Source organism: Podarcis gaigeae (assembly GCF_964106915.1).
Source record: "Podarcis gaigeae genome assembly, chromosome: 2".
Classification (NCBI taxonomy): Eukaryota; Metazoa; Chordata; class Lepidosauria; order Squamata; family Lacertidae; genus Podarcis; species Podarcis gaigeae.
The window spans coordinates 78,265,888-78,291,036 of NC_139679.1; the positions used below are offsets into that span (position 1 = coordinate 78,265,888).

At 40.4% G+C, this 25,149-nt stretch overlaps 1 protein-coding gene across 1 annotated transcript in view; it reads left to right on the forward strand.

Moving 5' to 3' along the window:
- Positions 1-25,149, forward strand: part of SLC6A11 (solute carrier family 6 member 11) — a 98,429-nt gene that overhangs the window by 53,496 nt on the left and 19,784 nt on the right. Inside the window, exon 8 of the mRNA XM_083726812.1 lies at positions 22,085-22,188. Within this exon, the coding sequence (XP_083582938.1) occupies positions 22,085-22,188 (104 nt within the window). The remainder of the gene's footprint in view (positions 1-22,084; positions 22,189-25,149) is intronic.

Consider the following 25,149-nt stretch of genomic DNA (forward strand, 5'->3'; position numbering starts at 1 on the left):
TTCTGTGCACACAACTTAGTTAAATGCTGCCCTAAACAACTTCACCCCAGATTACCATACTGAAGCTATAAAGAGACAGTGCCTAACACACCTCTGTAGCAAGGGTGTTCCACAGTTTTGTGGGCATTGTATAGAAGACTGTCTCATGAGCCCTCTCACCTCATACTGCCAAAGAAGATGTCACCATAAGAATTGTCTCTCCTCATGTAGATTGCCATGCTATGACCAGCAGAAAGAGCAGAAGGAACTCTTGCAGGTATTTGGGGCCCAAGTCATTTAGGGCTTTAAATCCCAAGGTGAGCACCTTGAATCGGGCTTGGAAGGGAATAGGCAGTTCGTATAAGTGCTTTAGGAGGTGTTACGCTTGTCCTGACAAGTTGTCCCACCCAGGACAGGAGTGCCACATTGTTCACTAGTTGCACTATTATAATAATAATAATTTATTATTTATACCCCGCCCATCTGGCTGAGTTTCCCCAGCCACTCTGGGCAGCTCCCAATCAAGTGTTAAAAACAATACAGCATTAAATATTAAAAGCTTCCCTAAACAGGACTGCCTTCAGATGTCTTTTAAAGATAAGATAGCTGCTTATTTCCTTCACATCTGAAGGGAGGGTGTTCCACAGGGCGGGCACCACTACCAAGAAGGCCCTCTGTCTAGTTCGCTGTAACCTCACTTCTCGCAATGAGGGAACTGCCAGAAGGCCCTTGGCACTGGATCTGTGTCCGGGCTGAATGATGGGGGTGGAGACACTCCTTCAGGTATACAGGACCGAGGCCATTTAGGGCTTTAAAGGTCAGCACCAACACTTTGAATTGTGCTCGGAAACGCACTGGGAGCCAATGCAGATCTCTCAGGACCGGTGTTATGTGGTCTATGTACACTAGACAGCCCCGTATAGAGGGCATTGCAATAATCTAATCTGAAGGTTATCAGAGCATGGAATACAATGTTCAAATCATTACTGTTAAGAAAGGGCCATTGCTTGCATACCAGCTGAAGCTGGAAATAGGCACTCCTAGCCATCAAGTTCACTTGGCCTCAAGCGACAACAGTGTCTCAAAGAATACCTCCAAGGTATGCACCTGTTCCTTCCAGTGGGAGTAAAACTCCACCCAAAACAGGCCATCTCTGCACCTCATGGACCTGACAACTCTGCCCACATAGCACCTCTGTCTTATCTGAATTCAGCTTTGTGACTTACACAGCTGTTTTCTTAGTTAAGAATGGTAACAACAATCTAATTCAGCTAAGCATTTTCTCTTGGTTAGTTTGCCTTACTGAGATAGAGGACAGTAAGGACCTATTGTTACTAACCCAGAAGTATGTAGGATGTGTATCTTGCATACTTCATACTCCTAGGAGGAGGAAAACTCCTATGCTGGGCAACAGTCTCTCCAGATGTTTTTAAATGCCAGCTGAAAATGTTACCAGTGCACTCATGTGGAAACTGGGAGTGAGAGATTTCTTGTAACGCCTTAAATATAAAAGTTCTTTCTGTGTTAAATAACCAATTGCTTGTGACAGAGGAAGGTTGCTTTATTGGAATTTCTTGTTAATTCCTTAGTAGCACTCAAAGTAAGAGCACTCATAGAGTGGTGCATGCCTCTTTTGCCAACATAAAGAGTGCATGGTGCATTTAATACTGTGCTTTCACTGGCACCCCTTGATGGAGTTTTCCCATTTCTTTTTTTTTTAATAAATATTTATTAAAGTTTTTGAATACAAATGCATAAATAATAAACAACATTACTTATATCATAACATAATTTCGTCACTTCTTTGGACTCCCTCACGTCTCCCGCTCCCACTTACATCGTTAAAAAAAAAGTTTTTCCAAGCAAATTACCATCTTGTTTACAATCTTATATCCGCTCATTTAAATAGGATCTAGCAGTTCTCCAAAAGGTTTATATTTTCCTTAATCTCACTTATCGTCGAATTCAGGTCTAATTCAGTGGTGGACAATTATTTGTGATCTAGCATCCTTCTTAACATTCAACCAAATTACAATATTTTTGTAAATAAATCTTAAATTTCTTCCAGTCTTCTTCAATCCTCTCTTCTCCCAGGTCTCGGATTCTGCCAGTCATCTCGGCCAGTTGTATATAGTCCATCAGCTGCATCTGCCACTCTTCCAGTGTGGGTAGATCTTGAGTTTTCCAACTCTTAGCGATGAGTATCCTTGCTGCCGTTGTTGCATACATAAAGAATGTTCGGTCCTTCTTTAGCACCTTCTGGCCGACAATACCCAGAAGGAAGGCCTCTGGTTTCTTAGTAAAGGTATACTTAAATACCTTTTTCAACTCATTATATATCATTTCCCAGAAGGCCTTCACTCTAGGACACGTCCACCAGAGGTGAAAGAATGTTCCTTCATTTCCTTTACATTTCCAGCATTTGTTATCAGACAAATGGTATATTTTGGCAAGTTTAACTGGGGTCATGTACCATCTATATATCATTTTCATTACATTTTCCTTCAGAGCATTACATGCAGTGAAGTTCAGCCCAGTGGTCCACAACCTTTCCCAGTCCTCAAACATAATGTTATGCCCAATGTCCTGAGCCCACTTTATCATAGCCGATTTAACCATTTCGTCTTGTGTATTCCATTTTAACAGCAGGTTATACATTCTTGATAATACCTTAGTCTTTGGTTCTAACAATTCTGTTTCCAACTTCGATTTCTCCACCTGGAACCCTAACTTTTTATCATTTTTAAAGACTTCTTTAATCTGAGCGTAATGTAACCAGTCTCGCACTTTATCCTTCATTTTCTCCAAACTCTGCAATTTCCAATTGTCTCCATCTTTTTCTAATATTTCCCAATATTTTGGCCATTTGGCCTCCATATTGGGTCTTTTTCGGGCCTTAGCTTCCAGAGGTGAAAGCCACCTTGGAGTTTTGTTTTCCAATAAGTCTTTGTATTTTGTCCAGACATTAAATACTGCTTTCCTGACAATATGGTTTTTAAAGGCCTTATTGATCTTAACCTTATCATACCATAAATATGCATGCCAACCAAAAGCATTGTTAAAACCTTCCAAGTCCAGTACATCAGTGTCTTCGAGAAGTAGCCAGTCTTTTAGCCAGCAGAAAGCTGCGGCTTCATAGTACAGCTTTAAGTCTGGCAGGGCAAAGCCCCCTCTTTCTTTCACATCAGTTAGTATCTTAAACTTAATTCTGGGCTTTTTGCCCTGCCAGACAAATTTAGATATATCTCTCTGCCACTTCCGGAAGCACTCCGTCTTGTCCACAATCTGCAATGTTTGAAACAAAAACAACATCTTTGGCAATACATGCATCTTAATAGCAGCAATTCGGCCTAACAAAGAAAGCTTCAATTTTGTCCAACTGTCCAAGTCTCTCTTAATTTCAGACCAACATTTTTCATAGTTATCCTTAAATAGACTCAGATTTTTTTGCTGTTATATTTACCCCTAGGTACTTTACTTTTTAAACCACAGTTAGTTCTGTTTCTCTCTGAAACCGTTCCGACTCTGTATCTGTCAGATTTTTTCCCAACACCTTAGTTTTCTGTTTATTTAGTTTAAATCCCGCCACCCGACCAAAATCTTGAATCAATTGTAATACTAGATTCTGGCTCCTGCAGGGTCAAAACTAGGTCATCTGCAAAAGCTTTAAGTTTGTATTGTTTCGCTCCGACCTGAATCCCTTCCACCAACCTGTCCCCTCTAATCATATTCAAGAGCACCTCCAGAACCGATATAAATAGCAAAGGGGAAATCGGGCAGCCTTGTCGTGTTCCTTTTTCAATTTTAAACTCTTCTGTAACCACATTGTTAACTATCAATTTAGCCTTTTGTTCTGAATATATTGCGTCAATCCCATTATCAAAACCCCGACCCACTCCCATTTCTTTTAAATTTCCCTTCATAAATTTCCAAGAGATATTATCAAAGGCCTTCTCCGCATCTATGAAGATTAGCACTGCTTTTGTATTTATGTCTGTTTGCAAAAGTTCCAAGATGTCAATAATGTTCCTTGTATTAGCAAACATGTGTCTACCTGGGAGAAAGCCTGCCTGGTCTTTGTGAATTACTTCATTTAGAACTTTTTTAAGTCTACTTGCCAGAACATCTGCAAATATTTTGTAATCCACTTTTAAAAGGGAGATGGGACGGTAGTTCTTGAGTTGTGTCTTTTCAGACTCCGATTTAGGTATCAATGTGATAAATGCTTCCTTCCACGATTCCGGCGCCCTCTTCCCCTCCATAATTTCATTGCTGACCTCCATCAGTGGTTGTATCAAGTAGTCTTTTAATGTCTTATAATACTTGGAGGTCAGCCCATCTGGCCCTGGAGATTTGCTCAGTTGCATGTTCTGAATGGCTTTTTCAATCTCTTGACGTGTTATTTTGCTGTTCAGGAGTGATCTATTTTCTTGTGACAATTTTTTAAGTCCATTTTTCTCCAAAAATTGTTTAATCTCAACCTCGTCCTGCGGCCCTTGAGTGTATAATTTTTTGAAGTATTTCTGGAAGCACTTTCTGATCTCCGTGGGGTTCTGAATGTTTCTTCCTTCAATTTCCAGATTTGTAACTGTATTTAATTTTTGTCTCTTCTTCAACTGCCAAGCTAGCAGTTTCCCACATTTATTTGCCGATTCAAAAGTTTTTTGTTTCATTAATTTAATCTTCCACTCTATTTCCTGATTTATCAGTTTGGAATATTGTGCTTGATGGAGTTTGATTTCTCTCAAAATCGGCTGTGACTTCGGATTTAATCTTAACTTCTTCTCTAATTCTTTTATTTTCTCCAAAATCTTATCTTTTCTGTCGTTTTGTATCCTTTTCTTTACAGCATTCTGTTGTATCAAGAACCCCCTCATCACAGCTTTACTTGCATCCCAAATGGTTCTTTTTTCCACCGTAGTGTTCATATTTATCTCAAAGTAGTCCTTCAAAGCTTTCTGGGCCTTCTTAATAATCTCCTGATCTCTAAACAAATTGTCATTCATCTTCCATCTAAAGGAACCGGTTGGTAATAGTGTCATGTCCATTTTCAGTGCGTTATGGTCGGAGCATGTCTTTGGGCAGATTTCCACCTTTCTGACCTTGGGTGCCAGACCTCTAGTTATCCATATTTGGTCGATTCTTGTCCAAGTCAGCTGGGCTTCAGAGAAAAATGTTCCTTCTTTTCCCAAGGGGTTCTTCGTTCTCCAGATGTCAATCCAGTCCATATTGTCTGTCAATTCAAAAAAGGTCTTTGGTAGTCTGCCGTCTTTTGTGACATTTTGGCTTTGTGACTTATCCATGTTGGTTGATACAACCCCGTTCATGTCTCCCATCATAATGATGTTGTCATAGTCCAGATAGTCCAGCATGGTCTCATGCAACTTCTTATAAAATTCCAATTTCCCTTCATTTGGTGCATAAATTCCTAATATCAGAATCTTCTCCCATTTCATTTAATGTTGCGTCTTGTCACTCAGAGATTTTCCTCTACTGATTTTTCTCCAAATGCAGCCTGTACATTGAATATTATTTAACAATTTCCCCAAACCTGGATAATCAAACATAATTATCTGCTGCAGTCTCTCTGCTGTTCATCTGACTTACAGACACATTGCAGTTATAGCTTCTTCAAGCATAACAGCTCATTACTATACATGTCTACTCAAAAGTAACTCTTGTTAAATGGGATGAGGTTTACTCACAGGTAAATGGGTAAGGGATTGTTCCTCAGTCAGCTCTTGTCTGAAGTCTCAGGTGCAGAAGTGGTTCCAAATTTATATCTTACATACTTATTCTCAACCACATCCTTCTGACCCAAGGTCACACAATTATAACATACTAGGTATTGCTGTTTGGCTTTCTCTACATTCTCCTTTTCAAGCTTGGCATAGTAAGTGAATGGGGAAATATGCTGGTCCATTTGTGATTTCTTCCATGCTGCCCTATGTTGGTATCATTTTATAATATAGGAACAGTGGTTTATTGCCAGGGTATATTTTGATACAGCTTTATTACTTAGAACCACAACCATTATCCTTAGTGCATGATGTGCTGGTATCCTATACCAGATTAGTGGAGCTATAGCTGGCTGGGCATATCTGTCCTATAATACTCTCCTCCAATTTCACATCACTACTTATTAAAAAAAGGGAAGATAATTTACTTTACAATACTCTGACAGTTATTTCTTCAAAAGAGCCTTTTACAGTTTTATTGCCCTTGCATAATCTCCCACATATATTCATTAAGCCAGAACAGACATAAGGCTGACAAATGGTTAATGATGGTTAAGATATCAAGATCAGGCTGTGGGATCATGCACTCCTTGTCACTCCATGACCTCTTTCATGCCTCTCCATTTCTGCCTGGCCACATCAGTTGTAGCTAAAGCTTAAAGTGGCACTGTCCTGAACCCATGGTTAATGTAATTGTTATAGCTAAATGTAAATGGGTAAGGCTGGGGAATTGGTGTGTGTGTGTGTGTGAGAGAGAGAGAGAGAGAGAGAGAGAGAGAGAGCGCAAGGACAATTTTTGTGAGTGAGGCCAAGGGTGCAGAGGAGGGAGCATAGAACTGGTCCAACTGCGCTGGCCCAATTCAAAGTGCTAGTTTTGCTTAAACAGCTCAGGACCGCAATTCCTCAAGGACCTCATCTTTCCATATGAACCTATCTGAACCCTAAGATCATATTCTGAGGCCCTCCTTTGTGTGCCTCCTCCTCAAGAGTTCTTGAGGGTGGCAACATGAAAACAGGGCCTTCTCTGCAGTGGCTCCCTGTCTGTGGAATGCTCTCCCTGGCACCTTCATTATACACCTTTAGGCACCAGGCAAAGACATTCCTTTTCAACCACGCCTTTGGTTGATTTGATTTACATCCTATGCCCTTTTAAAATGTGGTGAGATTTTTTGGGGGGGCGGGTATTGGGTTGTTTTTATTTTGATTATGTATTTTGTGGTTTTATATTTTGATTTGATTTTGTGAACCACCCTGAGACCTCCAGGCATAGGGTGGTATATAAATTCAATCAACAATAACTGCTTCAAATCTTGAACAAAATCACCAGCTTCCTGTCCATATCACCTCATAATCTCTCCCAAAGTAATGCATCTCTTTTTTATAATTTAGAATGGCCTGCAAATTACCAAATAGGATAATTATGATGAATTATCACATAAAAATATCAAAAATAAAAGTATCATCATAATAATGTGTTAGATTTATCCCATACAGTATTTCCATGCACGAGTCCCCATTAGATCTGTATTGTCTATGTTATGAAAAGCCTTCATTTAGTTAGTTGCTATATTTTATTTATTTGGATCCCACCACAGTGCTGTGGTTTCTGGGCTTGTAATTATTTCTGTAAATAAAATCAATACACTAAGTCTGCATTCTTGTGTCATTAATTCGTACTGAGACACATTGAACTCAATGGGATTTACTAAACACACATAAGCTAAGTCTGCATAGCAGGAATGTATACAGTACTTGTATGCATATGACCTATTCAAATGTCATCAACTGGCTAATCACTACTGTTAAATGATTTGTCCAGGATTAAAAAAGATCCTGTTATGTCACAGACAGACAAATTCTGTATTTGGCCATATACTATAGCTTCACATTTTAGTCTATAAGATTAAAAAGTGATTAGTGATTTTGTCTGTCTCCCCAATTAAACACCTCATATTTAGGGATTTAGGAACAGGAAGTGTTAGTGTAATAAATAGTTGCTGGAATGTTTGTGTCTGGATAGAAGTGAGATAAATGGTAACATCTTCTGACAGGTGAAATAATGTATTGTTTTCTCAGATGTGAAGTCTTAGTTTGTTGGGGGAAAGCAGCCAATGAACGTTTACCTCTTCAGCAGCTCATTCAAATAATTAGAAATAATTTTAGTTTAGAAAGATGCTAAAGTGGTATTAACAAAAGAGCATGTGGCTCTTATCACAATGAGAATGAAAGTAACAAGAACAGTGAACAATGCCAAAGCTGAAGAAAGCGCAATGGCATTAATGAGCCAGAGAAAAGGGAAAGGATTAGAGGGAATGCAGGTACCTACTACACAATATGACTGCAGCTTTTTAGCCAATGCTTGAAGGTAGAAGGCAGATAGGAATGAAAAGAAGTAATTACTAAGAGAAATGACTCATGGCTCGCAGAAATGTGTGGTTTACTCACAAAATGTTATCACATGATTAATCTGCAGCTAGGGGACTGAAATGCCAAGTATCTAGAAGATTGAAGTCTATGACTTTTGCCAATGAGGCTTCTTTCTGTTATCTTTTGCACATCCACAGAAGAGCAGAAACGGTTTTTGTTGAAATTCTGCTGCCCCAATAATGAATTAAGCAGTACTAACAGAGGCCCTTGAAAGTGTGCAAGTCATTAGAAGCTATGAGCCCTTAACCCAGTATTATTAGGTATCTACATCTGGTTCCATGAGTCCAATGGATACCTGTAGATTGGAATGGCCCATTGAAATCCAGTAGAGCTATGGCCAAGAGACACAGGCAGACTTGTCCCATGTATAGGCATTAGACTTGTGGAATTTTGCACAGCCAGTCTTCTGTTTACTTTAGCCTGTCCAAAGTTGACATTGCTGCTTTTGGGTGAATAGCAAGAGAATTTTTACTGTTGGACCACAGGAATTGGCAGCGCGAGACATGCTGAGATGAAAGATGTTCCTTGTGGTCAAAATCCCAATGCTGACTGACAGAACATTAATAGCAAGAAGGCTTGGAGATTGCAATAAGACTCCTTCCAACATGAAGATAGTCTTGGGATTCTGTCTCTGTCATACCACTGGAAGGCAAGCTGATGAAGTTTGGGGAACGTTCTAGGATAAGTGGCAATGAGCTCTCTTTCCTTCTACAAGTTGAAAGCTCTGTAGTTGTTCTAGCATTGGGGTAGCATCCCACAAAGAGATGGGGCAGAGAGGAGTGGCCCAGTTGCTAATGTGATCTGCTTGCACTGTTAGCAGACATGCTTTTGTTTGAGTTGTTAAAAGGTGTGTAAAGCGAAGCGAGCTAAATAGAGGGCAAGCTAGTTTCCTGGTGTGTGGAAACACTGCAAACAGCATGGGAAATAAATGGGAATACAGCTGATTCAACACCCTCCCCTCCAGAGCAGGTCCAGGCCCTCCCTCCCTCATATGTGTGTATGGACAAACAAACAGGATGAATATTTCAAAGGAAAGCCTTGGAAGAGACAACTAGTTGCTGCCATCCTAAGTATGCTGGCATCCAGACTATGGATCCCTTTGCTCCCCCTCCTTTGATTTGATTAAGTTATTGTATTGTACTGGTTCTTTATGATTTGTAAAATGTCTGTGGGTAGGAGGCAAAATACTTTGTGCACCAGCGTGGGCAGCAAGGAATTAACATTGGAGAGGCTTGTGGAATTAACAATGGAGAGGAATGAAACAGAGGTAATATAGCTACTAAAATGCATAGTGGAGTTATAAGAGCTAAAGTAATTAGAATATTAGAATTAGAATATAATTAGAATTAGAATATGCAGCTGCTAAGTTAGTGTCATTCAAACATGAATATGTAATGGGTATTCCTAATAGCTCCGGTGGCATCTATCTGTCTTAGGAGACCATGGAAGAGTGCATCGTTGGGGGTGAAGTCAAACTGTTAGAAGGTTGCAGCACCTGCTGTGGTTGTAGAAACTGATACAGGACAGACATGTTTTGTTGCAGCTGGGGCAGATGAAAGCATCCATTTGTGCTGCTACAGATACACCATGGTGTTTCTTCTCTCTGCGCTCCACCAAGTGGTCATTCCTCCTCTGGTCACTGACTGGTCACATGCACGACCTGACTGTCTGTCTCCAGGCATTGCAGTCATTTACAAGGGCAAGGTTGATGTTCTCGGCTTCCATGTCACATTTGCAGACATTTTTGTAACACTGAGTGCATGGAGTGCTGGCGATGTCCTGACCCAAGATGTTGGTCCTCATTAGGCTGAACTCAGTGCAGCCTTGGGCAAAACAGTTGATGGGTCTCTGAAGAGCTTCCTTGGAGTGCATTGTCAAGGCTGTGTCATCTGCATACAACATCTCTCAGATAAGGACCCACCACGCTTTTGTCTTGGTGTGGAGATGGCCCAGGTTGAACAGACCCCCATCACTCGTTGAATGGATGTACACACCATCTTCAGTTGAGCTGAAGGTATAGGAGAGCAACAGGGAGAAGAATATGCCAAAGAGATTTGGGGTGAGAACACAGCCCTGTTTCACATGGCTCTTTATAGGGAAGGCCATCTGAGCATCAGCTGTCATATTAGATGGTGCTGTGCATGTTTTCATGGAAGAACACAATCATCTTGTGAAGCTCAGGTGGGCATCCTATCTTGTTTTGTCCTTTTTGGCTAATGAGATCAAAGGCCTTGTCCATGAAAGCGCTGTATAAGGGGCATCTCTGCTCTCAGCATGTCTCCTGCAGTTGGCACAGCGAGAAAATCATGTCAACTGTTGATCTCTGAGCTCTAAAGCTGCATTGTGTCAATGAGTGACTGCAATTTGTTGAGAACTACATGGCTGAAGGCTTTCCCCACAGTACTCAGCAGGGAGATCCCATGGTAGTTGTTAAAGTCATGGTGGTCATATTTGTTCTTGTAGAGCAGGGGTAGGCAACCTAAGGTCCGAGGGCTGGATGCGGCCCAATCGCCTTCTCAATCCAGCCCCCAGACAGTCCGGGAATCAGTGTGTTTTTACATGAGTAGAATGTGTCCTTTTATTTAAAATGCATTTCTGGGTTATTTGTGGGGCATAGGAATTCATTCATTCCCCCCCCCCCCATACAGTCCGGCCCACCACGGCTGAAAAAGGTTGCTGACCCCTGTTGTAGAGGGTCACAATGCTGGAGTCATGCATGTCTTGTGGCATGAATCTTTGTTCCCAACATTGCAAGAGGGGGCTGCGGAGTTATGTCATGAGGGAGGAATTGAAGCTGGCTTTCAGTGTTTCTGTCCTGTCCTGGGACTTTACCTCATGCCTGAGAGTTGATGACATACTTCAGCTCATCAAGGGAGAGTCTGGATACTGTCAGTTGCTATGTCAGAGACCATGCTTTCCTGTAAGTACAATTCTAGATAGTGCTTGGCTCATCACTTCATCTGCTTGCTGTGGCCTGTGATGCTCTCTCCTGACAAGGTTTTCAGTGGTGCAGTTTTCCTGACCATTGGTCCAAAGGCTTTCTTCATGCCTGTGTACATTTTGCAAGTGTTGCTAGTGTCGTCAGTGAGTTGAATGCTCTGACAGAGCTTTAGGCAGTAATTGCTCCCCTGATGACATAAAAGGGGGAGTAAGTTATTACCGCTCCCCAGCTGAACTGGGAGAAAAGAGTGCTTTGAAAGAGTGAAACATGTCACTTGCTAACCAGTGTAACAAGAAACAATGGTTAGCTGCGAAATGAGCCAACTTCAAGCAATCGGGTAAGAACCTGGCTTGTTTTAACTAGACATTTTATATTCAGTTTCTTCCTCACCAGGGTATCACCCCTGTCCCATTATGTGCCTTCCTTCTCTCCCCATTTCTTCGCTCCTCAACTGTATTGAAACTTCATTTGGTTTTGTTGTAAATTGTTTTCCTCTAATCGTTGCTGCAAAATGGAATCAACAGTTTTCTATTTTGTTATATTATTTTAAAAATGAAATGGATCTAGCAAGTTAAGTTCTCTTGGAAATATGGTTGGTAAGGAAGAGGCCAAGCTGTTGTGTGGCTGCTTAGCAGCACATTTTGCAGATCATTCCCTTGTTTACAACCGTTGTTGTAGACTTCAGACCTTCATTGTTGATATCCGTATTTTATCATAGTCCCATTAACCATTTACAGTGCAATTAGTATATTTGCAACAATAAACTATGTGAATGATGGTGAAAATGGCTTTTGCTATGTGGGTAAGGTTTTCCTATGCTTTCAGTGTTTCTTTAAAATTTCATCAGGCAGCTAGAAACACACGAAGGTTAGTTGCCTGTCAAAGTAGATCAGTGACTGTAGAGCTAAGCTAGTCTCGGCCTCCTCCCAGAGGAATGGCTCAGTTTGTTTTGGTGAGCTGAAATGAACCCTCTATTTGAAGAAGTGGTGAAAAGAACTGAATCTCAGTAAGTGCCAGCAACTCTTCAAACATTTGGGCTTTGTAGACACCCCCCCCTTTCATGTATGCTTTTTCTTCTAATTCCCAGTTAAGCAGAAAGCCTGCCTTTCTTTTTTTATAATTTTTTTAATAAATTTTCCAATTTTAACAACGAAACAACACCAAACAATGCAAACAACAACAAACACAGACACATACATACATTTTGCTTTCTTAACCTCATTTTCATAAGCCTCTTTTCTCGGACTTCCCCGTACCTTCCCCTTTTTGCATCCTAGTTTCAAAATTTTTCAGCAACCCTTTTAGCCAATTATAGTTTAACTTATTCTCCTTTCAATTACCCTTTGAATCAAAAGATATATATAGCTGTAATTATACATCTTCCTTTCCCTTAACACTTTAACACTCCTCAATTTTATAGCAATTTTTAAGATATGCTTTAAACTTCTTCCAATCTTCCTCCACAGTCTCTTTCTCTTGGTCACGGATTCTGCCGGTCATTTCTGCCAATCCCATAAAGTCGATCACTTTCGCCTGCCACTCTTCCAGCGTGGGTAGCTCTTGTGTCTTCCAATACTTTCCAATACTTTCACCTCAGGCATTCTCTCCAAAGATGAAGTGGTGGGCATTCTTTTCATATCAGGAAAAGAAAAGCACCTTTAAGTTTATTTCAGAGGTGAAGGTTAGACCCATTACGAGCAATGCAGCATTACTCAGGTGCAACATTGGATAAATTGGATGGTGGTCCAGCTGCAGTCCTATTTGGATGAAGATTTCCCTGCTTCAGTGGGCTACACTCTGCTACTACAATGTATTAAAAGTTGTACTACTTCTGAGGATGGTTTAGATTGAAACTACAGCTCTGCCAGTGCTCCTGGTTCAGCCTCTCACCCTACTGAGGGGAAGGAACTACAGCCACATACACCCTTGTGTGCAGTAATGATTTGTTCTGCCCCATGCATCTGGTCTATGATTCTGCAAAGCAAAATTGCTCGTGAGTCTATGGCCAGTAGTGGTAGTGACAGAAATGGAATGCCTCAGATTCACTGATGGAAAGCTTGTCTGCATGCAGGGAGGATTGCTTAACCCGTGTGGTAGGCACTGCTCATGAAGAAAGTGACAAGGAATGTAGTAAGGGAATGGGGAAAGAAATGAAAAGTAGTTAAAGCAGTTATATTTTGCAGCATGGAGCTCCCTCTTTCCTTGTGTACCTGTGTGATGTACTCTTCTTTGCATGCATCCCTAGCTGGGGCTGCTGCTGGGTTTTGAATGTGGAGCCCTTGAGGCAAGGTATAAGAACAGAATCATAGAGTTGGATGATACCTCAAACTTGGGTCTCCAGCTCTTTTGAGACTACAGTTCCCATCATCCCTAAACACTGGTCCTGCTAGCTAGAGATGATGGGAGTTGTGGTCCAAATACATCTGGAGACCCAAGTTTGAGAAACCCTGATCTAGCCCTGCAAACAGCTGGTGCAGGAAATCCACTGCTACAGAAACTCTGATATGTGTCAATCCAGCCTCACCTTTTAAAGGTGAAAGGAGAGTTCACCAGCTTCTGCGGCAGCCTGTTCCTCTAAAGCAGGGCTGGGGAACCATATGTCAGTTTCCAAGCCTCTCTATCCAGCTCTTGGCTACAGTTCTCACTGGCCCTGCTCAGCAGCCCTCGTAAGTGCTTTTACCTGACTGAAATGTCTTATTGAACTGTGTTAATGCCTTTTGCCTTTTGGCTGCTTGGAAGGTGTATGCATGCGCATGTGCCATGTGTAGGTATGTAAACCTGACTTGTGTGTGGTTGGAATGTAGCCTGCTATGCAAAGGTGAAAGCCATATCCATTTCTCTGCCCAGTTTTGCCTCTGGTTCCACCCTCCACTGGCATGCATCCCCCAGAAGTCTGCATGTGAGGGAACATGACAGTCAGAGGAAACTTGCACAAATTGTTGAAAAGGCAGTCTGCCTCTCCTACCTCAAATAAGTACAGTGGTACCTCGGTTTAAGAACAGCCCTGTTTATGAACTATTCAGCATATGAACTCCACAAAACCGGAAGTAGTGTTCCGGTTAGCAAACTTTACCTTGGTCTACGAACAGAAGCTGAACGGTGGAAGGGCATTGGCGGTGGGAGGCCTCATTAGGGAAACCTCGGTTTCAGAACCACTTTGGTTTAAGAACAGACTTCCAAAACGGATTAAGTTCATAAACTGAGGTACCACTGTAGTTGTGAATCTTGTTGGTTGTAGCACCTCTTGTCAAACTTTTACAGTTTCAAAAGTGGGTTTAAAACACTTCATGTCTCTCTTTACAAATACTCCCAGACATTGGGCTAGATGGACCAGTTGTTGGACTCAGTATAAGGCAGCTTCCTAGGTTCCTCAGATCAGTACGTTTTTGCGTGGTATGACAGCCTAGGTTGTGCCAAGCTCAAACATCCAAAATACGAATGTTGTAAATTTCTGTCTTCCCACCGGGAAGGTTTTGGCTTAGAATGCTTTTTTATAGTCTTTTATAGCTTTTTTATAGTCTGGCCAATGAACAGCCTACTTTCTTGTTTCCCTGTGTGACCCATATAGCTATCAGGGGTAGAGATGTGGGAGAAATTTGATTCAGGTCTCATTTAAAGCTGAATCTATCAAATTCACAATTTCCAGAAGGATATGCAATCCCCCATGCTATAAAATTTGCACTTGTCAACCATCGTTTAAAAAAAAGCTTTCATTAAGAGAAAGTATTGCTGAAAATGAATATATTGGTGGAAAAGACATAGCATTACATTAGGAGAAATTGCTGGCAAAAACTGCAAATAAAAATGTGCTTATTAGGAGAAGTTTGCACTAAAATGCTTGTGGATTTTCATTAGGATTTTTTAAAACAAACAAACCCAAAACCACAAATTGCTGTGAAATGTGGAGAACTGAATTTAAGATTAGAAAAATGAAGAGAACTGAAATTGACTAGGTCTTTCAATCCCTAGTCAAGTATTCGTGGTTTATGCTAGACATTTTAAAGAAAAAATGTTGATGCATCTTCAAGGTAAGTGGCTAGAACATAGGATTGCAGAAGGGCTACATAAAGAAGTTCCCCCCTTTTTTCGCTGGACACAGTCATGCTGGCAACTGACTTCCTACATTGGTTGGCACCACAAAAACATGACACAAGTGTGACTTTTCTTCCAATAAAGTTTTTTTTGGTTCATTTAAAGAGAGATAGGTTCCTACTAATCATGCCTGGACAAATTAGCATTTAAATATGTGTAAAGTATTTTGAGCTATAGTGCTTGGTGCTGGAGGCAGCAGTGAATAAACAAAAACAAAAAAACTTCAAGTATTTAGGCCCTTCTATCCCTCAGTTCCCTTTTCTCATAATGAATATGCTGTATTCATTGGCGTCTGTAAGTAACATTAGCAGAAGGTAGGAGAGGGACTGCTTAGCAACCCACAGAAATCCCAAAGAGAGGTGGAAAGGAAGTGATTTTCATGTAATTATTCACTGCTACAAAAGCTGTTGTCAGGTAGACACTAGAAACATAGCTGTTTTATTATTCCCCTAACCTACTTTTAATCTTTTGAGAATCACTTCCATTAAAAGAGGGGGAAAGAAAGGGCTTAATTCAGCCATTTTATGCCTAACCATTTAAGTTCTGTTTTCTCCCCTAATGAAGCCTCTGCTTACAGAAGCTGTGTTGTTGAAAACCCCTGGGTAGTAAAACCTCAGAAACAAAATGAGTCCTGTATCCAAATACTGCACATTTGCTGCTATTTATATACACAATGTAGAGTTCATATTTTGTGTTGCTTTATTTTCGTATTGAATTACAGCATTTAAGGGCGAGACAAACCGAAGGTGTAATAAGATTATATGTACACGTAGTAATGAAAAGCTCGGATTACTGTGGTGGAAGGTTAAACATACTTATATTTGATCATAATGGAGCACTTTCCGCACTTAAGATTCCACAGAAGGCACAATTTAAGTCTTGTTTGCTTGTGAGATAAAATCTTGGGCAGCCCCTGAGTTGTGGAACTCCCTCCCCACAGAGGTCTGTCTGGCAATGTCATTGTACAGCTTTCATTGGTGCTGCATGTGCGCCTCTTTACCCTGACCTTTGACCGCTGAGATGTTCATTTTTAGGACCCACTCTATTTTTGTGGGTTTTTTTAATTGTAAGTTTTTTATCTGTTTAAACAGTCTTTTACATTGTAGTCTACACTGGGGCCTTTAAAACAACAACAACAACAACAACAACAACAACAACAACAACAACAACAATAACAACAACCAGCCCATAAATTATGTAACATCTCAGCAACATGTCTACTTCCTTCCTCCCAAACTTAGAGAAAAGCTCAGAAGTACCAAAGAATTTTCAAAAACAGATTTTTGTTTTCAACTTCAGGAAAATTGCTGTTTAAAATGTAAATAATGCCAAGACTCATCAACAATAATGCATAATTTATGTCAGTCTTCAGCTATAAAATGATTATTCATTCCTTGATGAAAATAAGCATAGTAAACAGCTTTCTGTATCTGGAAGAGTCTATCTTATATAGTAGTAGATCTGAATTTAATTATAAGTGCTCTGGGGGAGGGGGAGGGAAATGCTGTAGTTGGGCTAAAACATCTGTATAGCCACTAATATGCAGAGAACCTTTTCTCAAACATTTCTTGTGTGTGACTGATAGCTGAATACTGCAGAGGAAGTGTGCTTCAGAGCATGCACTACTTAGTATAAATAGTATGATCAATCTATAAAGTAATTAATTATACATTTAAAATATAGAGGTTGTTCTCTGTTGTATTGAAACTCAAAATTTTAATGGCTTCAGCAAATTTCTGAATCACACATTTAACTGTAAGAAGTTGTTATCAGTCACCAGAAATCATGGTATTCAATTTAACGCAATGCATGTTATACTTAAACTCATAGGGAGGAATTCAATGTAGCACTGGGTGGGGAATGCACATGAGGAACTTGGTGCTCATGCAGTAGGACTTTGCCTCACTCTCCTTTTCCTGCACCCCTCTGACCTGTTCTGAGGGTTTGCCCAGATCTCCAGAGCAGATTTAGGGGGAAAGTCCCATTGTACAAGTAGAGCTTGTTCCACAACTGCAACAATGTCCTTGAATCTCACCTTCCACTTTTAGCAAAGTCATGTTCATCATACCCTCTTCTGAAATATTTGCTGACTTTTGACTGAAACAAAAGTCAAAGAGAGCAGGTTCTCTATGTCCCTACTTTTCTATTGTAAAACTGGGGTGTGTGTGGTGGAACCTTTCCGAGCACAAAAATCTTGATCAGTTATGCCAGAACTGTGTTGCGTGTTGAGGTCCCCAAGCCACCCCCAAATAAATCACAATTCACACAGAATTTTTGTTTAAGGTTTTTGGCCACAACTTTATTAAAATACATAAATGTGAGTGGTTGCTTAGGCATTGGTTTCGACTATCTGTCCCCGTCCAGGGACAGAACTGACTTCGGATTCCAGCGAAAGCCAGTAAGGGAAAACAATACAGGGGAGAAAATAGAGCCGGGCACCAGACCCTCACCTCTCCCCGCATGCTCCCAGGGGCAAGCCCCATGTCAAGGATTTGGACGAAAGCATGGCGAGCCCCTGGATTCCTTTAACAGAATTCCCTTACAGCGGCAGCATTGGAGGGGCAGGCACTGCCAACCACATCCCCTCCACCAACCAAAAATTAACCAATGCCTAAACACAACCTTACAAGTTGTGACGATTTGCTACACAGTAGGGCAAAAACCGAATGGCACCGGCCAATCAACCAAATGGACAAAATTCCTACCAGGCCCCTGCCCCAAAAGCAGACGACCCCATGACAGGGATAGCAAGGTCAGATGCAAGAGCCCTACATTAGGGAGGGTGGGCGAGTGATCCGGTACACACTGCAAAAGAGAACGCTCGATGCTGCATGCCCTGCACATAAAACCTTTGGTCCATCCCACAAATTGGCAACATCAAAATTAGCCCAGTAACCCAAACAGCCCAATCACTGCCAATGACCATCTAAATGATCCCACCCAACAACTGAGGGGGTGACCTGTTAGACCCCACCATAACACATGCTCTCCATGAAGGAGAACACGCTTTATAGTATCTCATAAATTGAGGGACGCAGGTGGTGCTGTGGTCTAAACCACATAGCCTAGGGCTTGCTGATAAGAAGGTCGGTGGTTTGAATCCCCACGACGGGGTGAGCTCCCGTTGCTCGGTCCCTGCTCCTGCCAACCTAGCAGTTCGAAAGCACGTCAAAGTGCAAGTAGATAAATAGGTACTGCTGTCATAGCGATCCATAGTTAAAAGTGGAAGTCAGCAAGTGTCCTCTTTTTTTGCCCTTCAAAATATGGCAACCATACCAAATGAACATCACTTCATCACATAACAATCCTTCCTTTATTATATTGACCCCTTGTAGATTCTTATACTCACTGAGGAATGTATTTGTGAGCATTGCTTTCTGATCTTTGCAATCAACATCATCAAAAGTACATAACACGCTTGATAAATTTGTTAGATCTGCTAGATTTCCTTGTTTCTAGTATTTTACAACCATGATATATAAAGCAGCTGGCAATGATGGCATGTTTCAAAGATATCACTTCATCTCTTCAAGTCACTTCATTACATTCAATAGATCCATTGTAGTTCCAACTTTGTAATTTGCAGCTTTGTTATGATCACTTTTTTATAAAAAAAAAGTTTTGAATGACTTATTTTTACCACCCCCTTTCTCTGGAGCTTCAAAATATTATATACAATAATTTTTACTCTTTCCAAACCTACGTTAAAATGGTAAAATCTACAGGGTTGGTGTGAACTGACTTCCTCATCCCATCCTCTTCATAGTAGCCTCCAAAACCCCACCATGAGGATTCAGGAACCCTGCTGAATTGGGAGGGAAGCTGAGGTATGGTGGGCTGTTTAGAAGGGGGAAATTCTTTAAAACCGAGTGGAGGCTTCCTCCCCAAACTGAACTCCTGCCTGGAGAATTAGTTTATGCAGAGTTTTCAGAGATTCCTCCCTTCTCCCCCTGCGGCCATGGAGTATCACCTTAAGGGAGCCTGGGTGGTGGTTTTTGTCCATAACGGGTCATAACAGCCCCATTGGGTGATCCTGGGGGATCATGAATTGACATCTGTAATTAACAAAGTTATGGCCTTTTCAATCCCAACACACCTGTCCTGTGTCATTTGTTGATGTCACTATGGCACCACCGCTCCTAGCTCTACTCAGCTCACAAAGCCCTTTGCTGGTGGTTGGCGCCACAATGACACCATGGCAGGGCTGATTTCCCTTCCTCAGTCTTTGGCACAGTGGGAGGTGATGCTCCTGGTTCCTCTCACTACATTGGTGGCTAGGTACTTACTTGTAAGGCCGGTTGCAGGTGAGCTGGGAGTATGCCTGGGGAGCAGACCTGATGGAGAAATTATTCTCTGTAGTCGACTCCCTCATTTTCTTCCATGGAAGGTACATATGTCCCTTCTCAGTTCTGAGGCTGGTACCCTCTCTGAAAAGAATTAGACAAAAATGGCTTCAAAATGATTTATTCAATTTTATTGTTCTTTCAGCATCCAAAAGTGTGGTCTCTGGACTGATAGCAAAGGTTTATGGAATCAAGTTGATCTAGTAGATACCATCCTCCTTATAGAATATGCAGAAATTATTTTTATTATTTTTATTATTATTAGTAGTAGTAGTAGTAGTAGTAGTAGTAGTAGTATACCGCCCTTCATCCATAGATCTCAGGGCAGTTCACAGCATAAAATACAAGATTTTTTCATTTTAAAAAAAGCATAAGCAGCATACAACGTAATAAAAACAAGAACAAAACAAAACAATTATCTTCCTCTCCTGTCCCTCTAGCTATTTGGCAAATATGACATCACAGCAATTCTGACATATCAATTTGTTCCACTGATACCAGTGTTAATTCCAGAGGTAGCTTCAGTATGGCATTGATAAGATGTATGTTTGAAAATGCATTGTAAAAAAAATATATTGCTGCAGTATCCCACCTAATTAAAGAATTGTGAGATGTTATTTCCAAGAATTTGAGACCACTTTAGCCCACAAATGATCTTTAAAAATCCATTTTGGTTTGCCATGCAATGTAGAGAACTGCTGTTGAAGAAATGAGATCTCCAGACTTCTTAGTTAAAATGTGTTTCACATCCATTTTTCTCACTATGAAGTAGAACATTTTACAGATGTAATCAGCTATATTTTACTCATCATGACAGCAGTGAAACCATTTTAACTTGTGACACAAATTAAATGTGATCGTTCTAGTGCTTCAAAACAGAAACACTTCCAGCTTTCAATAACTTGAGAAATCGGAGCCTCCTAGAAGTTACATGTAAAATACATTTTATCTTTTTTATGATTTGGAATTCCATGAGACAACTGGTAATTCAATCCAATTTCCATCTTGCATTAAGCATTTTGTCCTGAAATTTTAACGGTTAAATGATCTACAAACAGAATAAATAGATAGGAGTATTATCCATGGTTGGATTTTTTGTTTTCTCTCTGGGTAGCTAACCTGTATGCAATGTTGCAAAATGCTTTTGAAATTCTCTGTGGTTCCAAATGCAGTTTCCTGTGATCAACAAAAAAAGCAGAAATGGTTTTACAGTTCATTGATGCTGACCATAACTTTTACATTCACTATACTCATCAAAGAATAAGTTACAGTTCAGTCACATCTGGAATGCTGTGTCAGAGTTGGCTTTTGGGTAGCACAACCGGTTGAGCCTAAGGGGCACCACTGGGTTTCACAACTATGATGTAATGAACTGCGTAGAACAGAAGGCAAGAGACAAGGGCCACCAAATTTTGGCCTTGCACAAGGCACCACTGAAATTTGAAAGACCAAAGTCCTCCCCTAGCTGTATGCAGTTGTGGTTGCTTCATCTAAAAAAAGAATACAGTGGCACTGCACTTGAACTTAATCTGCACTTGAACTTAATCTGTTCCAGGAGTCCGTTTGACTCCTGGAACCATTCAAAAACCAAGGTGTGGCTTCCGATTGGCTGCAGGAGCTTCCTGCACTCAATCAGAAGCCATGGAAGCCGCATTGGACGTTCAGCTTCCGAAAAGCGTTCGCAAACTGGAACACTCACTTCCGGGTTTGCAGCGTTTGGGAGCCGATTTGTTTGGGAGCCAAGCCGTTCAAGTACCAAGGTACCACTGTATAGTTAAACCTGAAATGATAAAGGAGAATGGGCTGGAGTTGCCATGGGAGAATGGTGATGGGAAGTGCATGGCATGGAGACAGTGGGTAGAGTATATCATAAAATCACAAGAGTTGGAAGGAATGCAGGAATATACAGCTGACCCTTATGGGCATCGAACCTGCAACCCTGGACTCACACTACTAGAATTCAGGGTTAACCGATGAAGTGGCTTGGCAGTAGATTCAGGAGAGGTAAAAGAAGTTTATAAAATTTACTGCCAGAAGATGTAGCAATAGCCTCTGGCTTAGATTACTTTAAATTGAGATGTAAACAAATTCACAGGCTTTAGGCCTGTCAACTGTGAGCCACTGCTGTTTGAACCCGCTGGATATGGTATGGTTCTGATACTGTATGGGTGACAAACAGCAGAATGAATGAGAAGAAACAGACTGATGATAACCATTATATAGCCATGAAGGAAGTTCCTCATTCAAGTCTATTACACTGGTCTGATACTGTATGGGTGACAAACAGCAGAATGAATGAGAAGAAACAGACTGATGATAACCATTATATAGCCATGAAGGAAGTTCCTCATTCAAGTCTATTACACTGGTCTGAAAAATATGTAATCTTTGCAATTTCAAGTGAATTGCAAAACAAACAAACAAACAAAAAAAAAAAAACACCAGATGGCACTAGAGAATCTAATTTCAAGGCTTCTTCTAATAATTTATGATCTGCTTACCTTATAGTTACGAGGATTTTTTTTTTACTTTTTTATAATTATTGCTATATTTTGTGTTTGCAGGTCTGGGTGGATGCTGGAACACAAATATTTTTCTCTTATGCCATCTGCCTGGGGTGTTTGACAGCCTTAGGGAGCTACAACAACTACAATAACAACTGCTACAGGTAATACACGATTAGTAAAGGTACCCCTGCCTGTACGGGCCAGTCTTGACAGACTCTAGGGTTGTGCGCTCATTTCACTCTATAGGCCGGGAGCCAGCGCTGTCCGCAGACACTTCCGGGTCACGTGGCCAGCGTGACAAGCGGTCTAGTAAGTAGTCCCTATTTATCTACTTGCACCCGGGGTGCTTTCGAACTGCTAGGTTGGCAGGCGCTGGGACCGAGCGACGGGAGCGCACCCCGCCGCGGGGATTCGAACCACCAACCTTTTGATCGGCAAGTCCTAGACGCTGAGGCTTTTACCCACAGCGCCACCCGCGTCCCTTAATACACAATTACAGTTATGTTTATTTTTTCTGTTGAGTGGTCTAGTCTGGCAAATACCTGTTTGAGGTACCCAACTAAATAATTGTGTATGTGGAACAACTTCTGTGATTGCAATGGAATTTCCCCTCTCCCCACATGCCCCCCACTCTGCCGCTAAATCTTTGCTGGAGGGTTGCAGGAACTCCCAAAGCAGATTTAGGGGGTGTGCAAGGGAAGGAGAGGTAGGAGAAATTCATTTCCGCATTCAAAAGTTACTTTATGTGTGCAGTGGAATAGTTGCATAGAGCTGAATATATACTAGTTAGATACACAGAACATGCTTGAGTACTGTGTTTCACACAACGACATTTTAAGGGTTCTGAGCATTACTTGATCAGTTTGCTTTTGAACTGATTTCTTTTGAAAACGGTAATTTGGGAGGAAAAATTAATGTTCCATTATTAAAGTTATAAAGATAAATATAGAATAGATAATACATTAACTGTATTTTAGGCACATGAATGATGCATGCATTATACAAAAATTAACTAGCACAACTGCGATCATTTGTGAACATTTTTTCATGTACTTAGATTTCAGTCATATCCACTTACCTGGGAGGAAGCCTCACTGAACAGGGTGGGACTTAATTTTTGAGTAGAAATGGAGGATTGTGCTGTTCAGAAAATATATGGCTACATGGAGCAGGAATTCTAACAGCCCAACCCCTCTTTTATGACAAAGATTAATCTAGAATCCCACATGGTGGTACATTAGCATTGGTGCCATACTAGTATAAAATTGTGAATTTGGTCAGTATTCACTGCAGGTGTGGTATCATCTTTCAGTACATTAAATTACATGGAATGACTAGTGGTTCTGGCAACATATTTTGGGGGTGAAAAATTTACATAGCATATACCCTTGGAGAATGCTTATTTTCTGAGTTTTTGTAAAATGGCAGGTAATGGATAGAATAAGAGTAGTGTCCATTTCATAAATACTTTTTAAAAGCTATAACACAGCAGCCATAAGATCTAGGTACTGCCATGTGACAATAACCTTGTAGTTCATAAAGAAATTTGAAAGTGGTGTATTGGCTCCCTCTAGTGTAAACTTTAATGCTTATCCCCTTTAACTGCATAGCCAGCACACAATACATGCCCTTAATTCACCTCTTAGTTTCACCTTTCATAATTCTAAATAATCATCTGCTTGTTCTTTCTTAAGACTACAATGGTATATTAAGAAGTGATTGATCACTCATTTGATTCTGGGACCAATTTGTCTGATTACTTATAACAGCTTTTCTTCATAAAAACTATATTATTTAGGTAAACATTACAATTTTAATTTTTGTTAATAAGATTGTGTGTGTGTGTGTGTGTGTGCATACAGACTTTTTTTAAAAAAAGATTTGTATCACATGGGGGAATTTTATTTCTATCCTGGGATAGCTCAGTTGTCGAGACCATGAGACTCTTAATCTCCGCTGAGATATTCCCTCAGATGGAGAATCAATTATAATATTTTGAGAACATTAAAAACCAAATATATTTTTTCAAGAATTTTAATTGGATTCATAATGAAGCTGATACTATTTTACCTTCAAATTTTACCTTTTTAAAATCCCAATTCCTAGTCACTAACAAAATTTGCATAAAACATACTAAGGTTTCTGGGAGGGATGTTTTTGTGAAAATTGGATGCTGCTAAGCTGCTATAAGAAGTTTGACATATACTGTAAAAATAAAGTCATTGTCAATTTTATTCATAGGCTGCAAAGTCCCACTGTCCTGTTTACTCACCATGTTTATTGAACTACAAATTCAGCTGGTCTGTTGGTCTATTTATTATGCAAAATAGGAAGGGAGGAATATCCAGTTTAAACAGACGCCATACAATTATTGTAAATGATACATATATCTGAAGCACAGTCTAGCATTTCCCCCTAATCAGCGGTATTTATTATGATTTTTAATGTAGCCAGTCTGTAAAAATGTAGGATTCTTAAAATGAACCTCTTTACACATTAAAATGACTGAATCCATCAGTTCAGTCATTAAGAAATGATGCCTAAAGCCAGGACTTATTTTAGTAAATTACAAGATAAACCAATATTATGTAGTAGATCCAACTATTCAGTCATGTGTGACATTTGTAAGTCATGCCAACTCATAATATTCATCAATATTGAAGCCTTATCATGAGAGTAGAGAATGTTTCTTATCTGAGCCTTGGGCAAAGTTAACACATTTCTTAACAAATTCCAGAGAGGTAGCTTTGTTAAGCTGTTGCAAGAACAACAATGTCTTGTGGAATCTTAAAGGCTAATAAACAAACCTGTTACTTTTAAGGTGCCACAAGTCTGTTTTGTTTACATTTTCCCTCTTTTACTGACTACTGTGAAATTACAAATTGTATTGTAAACATTTACTCACACTTTTCAAACAGCATCCATCAAGAAGTGAAGGAATCATATGCAGGATCTGGTAAAACAGATGGTATATCAGCAGGGCCGGCTCACCCATGAGGCAAGGTGAGGCAATTGCCTCAGGCAGCAGGTTCCAAAGGAGCAGCAGATCCCAATGTAGATCTTTATTCCTCCCTTGTTGCTGATGTAGATCTTCCCTGGCAGGGAGAGGAATGCCATTTTGT